General features: G+C 38.6%; 1 protein-coding gene across 1 annotated transcript; it reads right to left on the reverse strand.

Moving 5' to 3' along the window:
• On the reverse strand, nt 5,158-6,362 carry LOC107607854. Its single transcript, XM_016309755.1, has 3 exons — nt 6,276-6,362; nt 5,863-6,102; nt 5,158-5,766 (listed from the first exon to the last, which is right to left on the reverse strand). Exons 1-3 carry the CDS (start codon nt 6,360-6,362, stop codon nt 5,158-5,160), a joined length of 936 nt encoding a protein of 311 aa, XP_016165241.1.

Raw genomic sequence — 9,423 nt, forward strand, 5'->3', positions numbered from 1 at the left:
GTATCACAGTAAGGAACAGTGCTATCAATTAGGCGAACATTCCCGCATTAGTAATCTCAGGCTATCCGTTAGGCGGGCCCTTTCACATTAGCAATTTGGCACAAGGCCCACTCACATTTCATTTTCATGAATCATAATCTACTTCAGTTATTTATTTCATTCATGACTTTTCATTATTCCTCCACATCACCGCTTAACAAAACATACCTCCGCATCACCTTATTATTATTCACACCTCCGCATCACCACATATTCCTTCACTTATCATACCTCAAAACATTAGTTTCTAGGCAGCCAAACTTCTTTAACATTTAATAACAATTCCTTTCCTTAATAAATCGGACTAAGTTATTACTTAAACAAGAAATTTTTCTCAGTAGAATAAACTTAAAACATAACTCTTTTCCTGATAAATTGAAAGCCAAATAGAATGAGTTTTAAATCAAATTCTCTTTTGATTAACACTTTAAGCAAAGCCTCAAAGTTTTATAAAAATTTCTACAGTATTTCCTCTAAAATTCAGGCTTTGTCACCCTTCAAGGGTCCCAACAAATCATTTTCAATTCTCAAAGATCATTCCTAATAAACCAGACAATCCAAATTAAACCGAGAAATTAACATGACTAGAAATTCTAGTAACAATCACTACGTCAATCTAAACTCAATTCATAAAACTTAATTCATATTTCAGTTTAACAAATAACACCAAATTAAACACCGTCCACAACCAGAATTCAACCAATCCTCATCAACTAGTCATACTAAACACTTATAAATCATTTGCAATTATTCAATCAGCCTTTTGGGCATTCTTAAATTGAAAACGGTTAACTTTAAAATAAAACCCCTACCTTAATTAGTCAAAGCCGCAGAATTTAAACGCCACAAACCCTCTTATTCTAAATTCACAGCAGCAGCGGCTTAGAACCAACAGTAGCAATAGCAGTAACATTATCAATAATCATAGCTATAGGGGCTGAAATGAAATAAAACGAGAATAGGGTAACAAATGAAATAGAAGCAGAGCAAGAATGGAAACAGAGCAAATTAGAGGAAGGGATCTAGACCATATCAGAGGTACTTCGACGGCATCCCCTTTTTTTTTTGAAACTGCAATGGTGATCATGGCAGCAGCGGTGGCGGCTGAACAGCCCTCTGCCTCTCGGCACAAACCTCACATGACTCCTTTCCTTGTTCTCAAGACCCCTCTCTCCTTTCGCACATGCAACAGATGATGGCAGCTATAGAAGTAGCGGTAGTGCTAGAGCCTTCGGTGGTGACGACGGGGTCACGACGTGGCGGCGGTGACGGAACACAACAGCAGTGACGGTTCTAATGGCGACTGGTCCCTCAGCGGTGGCAGAACTTGACGGCTCTTCTCCTCCGACGCGGGCTCTCTCCTTCTCGCGACAACGCCGGCGACGACTCCCTACGGATGGCGACTGGGCGGCGCGATTCCTTCTTCCATCGCGGTCCTCTCTCTCGCCTCAGTTTTGATCCGTGATGAGGATGACTTCGCGGACAGCAACGGCAGCAAGGCGCGGCTTCCCCTCCTCTCCTCTTCTCCCTTTGGTTATCACTCTCAGATCTCTTTCTCCCCCTCTATGTATGTTTATGTGTCTGTGTGCATGTTTGTTTATTTGTTGTGTGTGCTGTGAGTGAGTGGCGGTGAGAAAGGGTGTAGTGGAGAATGAACAGGTGGTAGGGGGAGGGGGTTACATGTGTGTGTGGGTTGGGTAGAAGGGGGTTAGGGTTAGTGAATTAGGAGTTAGGGTTTAGAATTGAGAATTTAAGATTTGAGTAGAGTTCTAATTTAAAACCCAATTTAATCAATTTAATCAATATAATTAATTTTAAGAATACTATTTTATTTTATAAATTACAAATTATTTGTAATTAAATACTTTAATTTAAAATTATAGATAAATAAATAATTTTTTTTGCTTAAAATAATAAAAATAATTAAATTATTACAAAATTATTTTGTCATTTGTATTTTAAAATTGGGTAAAATATACTCTTTGTCCCTGAAGTTTCACAAAAATTTTTAAAATATCCCTAAATTTTATTTTGTTTCAATTTTATCCCAAAAGTTTTCGATTTGCATCAAATATGCCCCTAACGACTAATTTTTCAAAAAATTTAAGACCAATTCAACAACAATTTCATAAGAACAACCCTCAACACAAGCGAATCAAGCATAATTTTTATGCATTATTGTTAGATTGGTCTTAATTTTTTTGAAAATTTAGCCGGTAGGGTATATTTGATGCAAATCGAAAACTTTTGGGACAAAATTGAAATAAAATAAAACTTAGGGATATTTTTGAAACTTTTGTTAAACTTCAAGGACAAAAAATATACTTTACCCAAATATAAATAATTTATTATTTATTTTTTAAGAATCTGGGGTCTTACATGCTGCAACAACATGAATTTGAGCTAAAAATTGAATCATGGACCTGCATCACTAACACATATTAAATTAATGGGAAAATGACAAATTAGTCTCTGAGCTTTTAAATCGGGGACAAATTCATCCCTGAAGATCTAAAAATACTAAAATGCCCCTTACTATTCAAAACGTGTGACGGATCGATCCTTCCATGCAAAATGCTCTCCCAGACATAACGGAAAGGGGTGATCTGTTGCTTATTTGGTGTGTGTTGGGCCTAGACTACCGTAACGGTACACATGTAAGCAAGGTGGATTGAGGTTAGGGACGAATTGGTCCCTGGATGGAAAGACGACGTCGCTTTTCTATTTCCCCTATTTGTTCAAATGGAACTCGTTCGCCATTACCGTTGTTCATTTCTGTGAGTGGTTGAGTGTGGGGGTATTGTGCAAGCTTAAATGGCCAGTGACGGAGCCTCATTCAACTCACGACGCGTTCGACTGCCGCCAACCGTGAAATGCGTGGAAGCTTCAGAGGAGAAGGACGAGATTGCTCCGACGTGTAAATGCGGTGTGTACGCCATATTGTACAAATCGAGGACGACGACGAACCCCAACAGATTGTTCTTTGGGTGTCCATTCTTTAAGGTATGTTGGTGATTTGATTTGGTCAGTTTGATTATAGGGGAGTTGATTATGTTCTATTTGTTTTGGAACGATGAACATGCAGTTGAAAAATCACAGTCACTGCAAGTTCTTCTTATGGCTGGATGATCATGTTTCAACAATAAGAGTCCTTGAAAAGTTTATTACGGAGAACGAGGTTGATGATCTAAAAGTGTATCTTGGAAAGAAGGTAGTGGAACAGAAGCTGATTGATTTGGAGAAGAAGGTGTTGTATCTAGAGAGGAAGAAGAATGTTAATCTGTATTTGGTTATTCTAGCAGTGGTTTGTGTAATTTTTGCTTCTGCCATTGTCAATCTTGGCTGAAAAGTAGGTAAAAAATGATGTAATGTAGTATGGGATGAGTTTCCATTTTGTTGTATGCTATTCGAACAAAAAATGTTGTAAGCTAAATTATGATGTATTCAGCAAAGTGATTGCCCTAAGCAAGTGAGTGGCATAATTATTTAGAGATATGATTATATATGTAAAGCATAATTTAATCTCATGAAAGAGTTGTTAATATTAACAAAAGAAGTCAACTACATGTCTATTGCCAAAGTAAGGCATAACTTAAGCCTGCTAGCTATAGATAATCACATTGTTTTCAAAAAGAGTTGCTTAGTAAAATAACAGTGTTTCTCAAAAAGGTGTTGATGTCATGACTAAAGTCTAAACATGTAGCATTAACTACTTGGCTTGTGTAGTCCTGGAGTGGGGATGAACTTAAACAGCCGTTGAGTTGCTTTGCCTGCTGCTGCCAAAGTCTGTGGAGATGCTCCTGATGTAGTTGGTTGTTGTGGAGAGGGGAGATGCTGCTCACTCTGGGCAGGTGGCACAGGCTGCGAGGGTTTATTTGTCACAGGCTTCCTCCTAACTGGTTGCTTAGGCCTAAATGTCCCTCGTGCAGGGCGTGATGTAGACTGGGCTGGGGGCTTGAATGGTGCTTTTGGAGGCATTGATTGTGTCTCAACCGCTGCTACTGAGGAACTAGATTCTTGCTCATTCATCGGTGCAGCGTTTGCATTGGAATTACCCTGCATGAAGGTCGAAACAAGTGTGAAATGCAATGAAACCAGCAAGCAAAAACAATGAAATGTCACCAAAATTGTTACCTCATTAGCAACTGATTGATTAGCAGAATTTTGTTCAACATGAGGAGGGTTCGTAGCAGCAGGGGGACTCTGTTCCACACTCTGAGATGAGGCATTGTGTAAAATGTATCCAGTTAGTTTAAATAGTCCCAATGAAGCACATTATATTATAAGACATTTAAAACAATGAAGTATTAAAATATAGACAAATAGCACCTAACTAAAACTAAAATAGACACTTAAATCCCTAAGTTTATTATCGGGGGGACAATTACATCCCTGGGAGAGTAAGAATTACCTCTTTCTCGGGGGCTGACTGTGACAAAAATAGAACCACAAGTGATTGAGAGTCCTTGGCCTTTGTTTTTGATTTTTTCATCTTTGGCTTCCAGTTTAGGTTGGATGGGGTCCCTTTGCACGTCTTGTAGTTGTGTCCCCTCTCACCACTCTTGCTACATGTGACATAGAAACTCCTCTTCAATTTGTCACCATCAATAACAGCCTCAGCTGGGTCTTTCTGTCTGTTATGCACCTTGGGACGTCCAATTGGCCTTTTTAACACAGGTGGAGCAGGCTTAGTAAACTCAGACCTTATCCAGTATTCCTCACTCGTTACTGGCCGGATGAAGTGCTCGTATGTCTTTCTAATGGACTCCATACATAGCCATGGATGAACATAATCATCGGGATTATCATGCCATTTTCTGATTGCTGCTATAGCATGAATGCACGACATCCCTTTACAGCAGGACAGCAGTTTCACAACAACAGAATGGCATAAACATGACTAATAGTTGAATGAATAATATAAATTCACAGCATAGCTAACAGATTCACAGCTTAGTTAATATCAACAGATTCACAGCATGTTAATTAGATTCACACCAAGCATGTCCAAATTCACAACATGGTTAACATCATCTATGAGTAAAATTGAAATTCACATCAACTATGAATTCACAGCAGGCTTAAATTAAAAAATACACAGCATGGTAATATTGAAATTCAGGAACCTGACTGACCAGTGAGTTGCCATTTGTTACACGAGCAGCTGTGTTTGATCAGATCCACATCAACTTTGGATCCCTTTTGAGTGACTTCAAACCGTTTGTGCTCGTTATCACCAATCCACTCCGCTGCCCATTTGTTGCTTGGTTTGATAAGCCTCTGTAGCCTTTTCTCTTGCACTGGCGCCTGTTTTCCTTCATGAGTCCCCAGAAGTTTCTTGTGTTGAACCATTCGCCGCATCATATAGCACCGTAACTCCTCGCACATTGTAAGTATGGGCTTGCTTCTGTACTTCACCACCTTTGCGTTAAACGACTCGCACATGTTGTTTCTTAGGTTGTCGACCTTGGGACCATGGCTAAAGTATGCTCTAACCCGGGTAGCAGGTTCAAATTTCATAAAATAGGCCCAAGTATCCTTGTTCACTACTTTCAGTCTTTCCATGGTTATCTTGAACTCTGAGATGGTTATGCATCTAGCACAGTCCCACACAATTTCTCTTATATACAGATCCTTGAATCGGTTTATGAAATTCTTCCACATATGCATGACGCAGTTTCTAACATGTGCACCAGGCATTACCTCTTTCAGTGCAGGTAGCAGTCCCTAACAACAATGAAGGCATGAAGCCATGTTTACAACAATATATAATCCAGTAAATGACTAAGACAACAAACACAAAATGACAAAAATGGAACTAACCTTCTGTTGATCCGACATAAAATTCCAACCGTAGTTGCCTACATCACCAATATCCTCCTGTAAGCATGTTAGGAACCACTTCCAAGATTCTTTGTTCTCGGATCTTGCAACTGCGTATGCAACGACGTAAAATCGGTTGTTGGCATCCTGTGCAATAGCAGAAAGTAGTTGTCCCCCATGGTATGTTTTAAGAAATGCTCCATCTAGGTAGATCAATGGTCTGCAGCCACTCTTGAATCCCTACTTGCAGGCCTTAAAACAAACATATAACTTGTCAAACATAGGGGCTGCTTGAGACTGAGGAATCAGGTCTAGCAATGCAGAAGACCCAGGGTTACTTCTATGTATCTCTAATAAGTAATCCCTCAATTTGCTGTACTATTGCCTTTCTTACCCATCATCCTCTCCCTTGCCTCCTTCACAGCTCTATACACCATCTTTGGGTGTGCAGTAAGGTCAAAGTCCTCCCTTAGAAAATCAATAGCTTCATGGGTTGTCATATGTGGGTGCGTTGCCATCCTCTTCTCCACCTTTTTACTAATCCAGTGTTAATCAGTGGTATTGCTTCCAAGGTCCCTTGCACAAGTGTGCTCGTTTCTATAAGTCTTGACTTGGAAGCATTGTAGTTTCCGATTGTAAGACAAGTGGGCAATCCAACCACAGTCTTCGTCCTTGCATCCAACCCTAACTCTTTCCTTATCATTCTTTATCCACACCAACTCCCGGCCTTCAGAAATAAAGGTGTCCTTTACCACCTCTTTGAACCTCTCAATTGTTGAAAACCTTGTTCCAAGCTTAAATCTTCCCTCTCCGAAACTATATTGGTCATTGAACTCAGGCCAATGATGTTTGTTTCCCTCATCATCAGAAGAGACAGGTGTATGCAGCTCCTCAGATTCATACTCCCATACAATATCATTACCATCCATGTCTACATCACTCACGTAGTCTACTAGTGCTGGCCTTGCTCCTTTGGCCCTATTGGGCTCCATTGCAGGCCTAGATATATTAGGCTCCCCTGCAGGCCTACTTCGACTGGGCTGTCCACCAGGCCCACCTGCCTCGGGCTCATGGGCAGGCCCTTTCTTTCTTGTAGCAGACCTTGTTCTTTGAGACACACGTCGCGCTTGCTTCCTGGGTTGCTTACTTGGCTGAGGGGTTCTCTTAGAGGAATGAGGCACTTGTTTCCTCTTCCATCTGCCAGACACAGACCCACTGACAACATCTTCCCCACTATCACTGTTACTTTCATCACCGGGAGGTGGAGGTGCATATGGCTCATCCTCTGCGCTCTTGTAACTATCGTGCTCCGTCGACGACTCACCCAATTCATCCACCTTGACACCAACATCATCTTCCTCTGCCTCAACGTTTTCCTTACCAGCACAATCTACAGGATCTGGGTCATCAATAGGATGATAAAAAATATATAGAACTCATCAGTATCTTTGTTTGTCATCTTTGCTTGGCGCATCTGGTTGATGTCTGCATCTCCCCTCAGAACATGCAGCCCTGACTCTATATCCTTACTCTTTGGATCATACCAGTATGCCTCCTTGTATGATTGATATCCCAGTCCTTTGAACAGTGTTATCAAATCACCGAAATTTACAAAATCCATGTCCATGGGGGGGGGGACCTCTCAACCTTACCATCGAGATAAACTAACTCACCAGTCGGAGCCCGTTGAAAGTAGCCCCGTGATGGAAAACAGGAATCACAAAAATATCTACCATCTGCATTATTGTTTGATTCAACGATTACCACTAAGCATTAGCAAATACACAACTACCTAAGCCATAAACCACACACAACTCATCTTCCATGCCCCTCCCAACACTACATTACACCTAAACCCCAACCCACGACATGCACAGCAGATAACGTTCGAAAGTAACAGTCGCATTCAATTTCGCATTAAGGGTACTTACCACTACCGATGACACCCGCAACTCAACCGACGAAGCTTCACTAGCGCAACGTTACACGAAGACGACGACGGGAAGAAGATCAATCGTTTTTTTTTTAGGGAAAAGATCATACATATGTGTGTTAGGGCTTCTTTGGAATTGTGTGTGATTGACATGGGCTTCTTTGGAATTGTGACGAAACTCAAGGACTACAGCCAACGTTCTCAAAACGTTGCCGTTTTCAATCATAAGGACCTATTTGTCCAAGACTTTTTTCAAACGGGCACACCAAGCTTCCTCAACGGTCTCGTCTTGCCACCTAGGCCCAACACACGCCAAATAAGCGACAGATCACCCCCTCTCCGTTACGTCTAGGAGAGCATTTTGCATGGAAGGATCGATCCGTCACACGTTTTGAATAGTAAGGGCGTTTTAGTATTTTTTAGATATTCAGGGATGGATTTGTCCCCGATTTAAAAGCTTAGGGACTAATTTGTCCTTTTCCTTAAATTAATTTTAAACTTTTAACCAATGAATATTTGTCATCGTATCTTATAACCCAAAATCAATCTTATTTCAACTGTCTTTAAAAAAAAATATCTTTAATAATATNNNNATGTTTCAAAACTTTTGATAGAATCTTTCTTTTTTTGTTTTATTTATATTTTTCTCTTAAAAGAATATGATTTACATCATTATACATATTTAATATATATCACTGAATTTACAGTATGCATGCTTTAATTGATTTAATGTTATGATAAATTATAATTCCAATTAGTAAATAAATTAGAAGATATATGCCTAGAAAAATTGATTAAAAATAAAACATCATATAATATTTAAGATGAAGGATCATTTTCTGAGCTGCACCGCGTAGAAAAGAGGAACAAAAGCAGTGGTTGAGGTGTTTGTGTACGATCATTTGAAACATTTAGATGAAAATGAATAAGAGGATCTTTTAGGATAAAAGTAAAGGTGTTGAAGAGATCATCAACATGACCATGCTTAGCTTACGACGAATGAAGAGGTGTGAATCTTTTGTGTTGTTGATGGCTATGTCAGAAATTACATGAGGTTTTTTTTTATTTTTGTGTTACTTTCTTAAATTATCTGTTTTATGGTTGTGTGATACTTTGTTCCATTTTAATGTGTTGAGTTTTTTGTTTAAAAAAAAATATATTTAAGATGAATTGGTGATGATCATACACCAAAACAAAATGCCGTATTATTAATAATACAAATGAAGATAGCATTTTGATATGCTTAGAATACTACAATATGCAAAAGTCTAAAAGATAAATATCTAACTTTATTGCTAAAAAATTTGGATTATACCACGTAAACTTTATCTTTATATCACTAAGTCTTTTCAAATTAATTATCTATATTATTAATTGTCAATAACAAAATATAAAAAAAGAAAAAGATTATTATTACCTTTTAATAAAAAAGAACGAAAGACCTATAAAATTTACCAAATGAAAGTATTAAATATAGTTTAGTAGAACGAATAAAAAATTAAAATTAGGATAGAAAATTGAATGAAATACTTCAAATAACTTTATATATATGGAATTCTTTTTTTTGGCCTTGATTCTTTTTAGGAGTAAAATATTAAAAATTGATTGAAAAATTAAAATAATATAAA

This window comes from Arachis ipaensis, chromosome B07 (genome assembly GCF_000816755.2).
Source record: "Arachis ipaensis cultivar K30076 chromosome B07, Araip1.1, whole genome shotgun sequence".
NCBI classification, from domain to species: domain Eukaryota; kingdom Viridiplantae; phylum Streptophyta; class Magnoliopsida; order Fabales; family Fabaceae; genus Arachis; species Arachis ipaensis.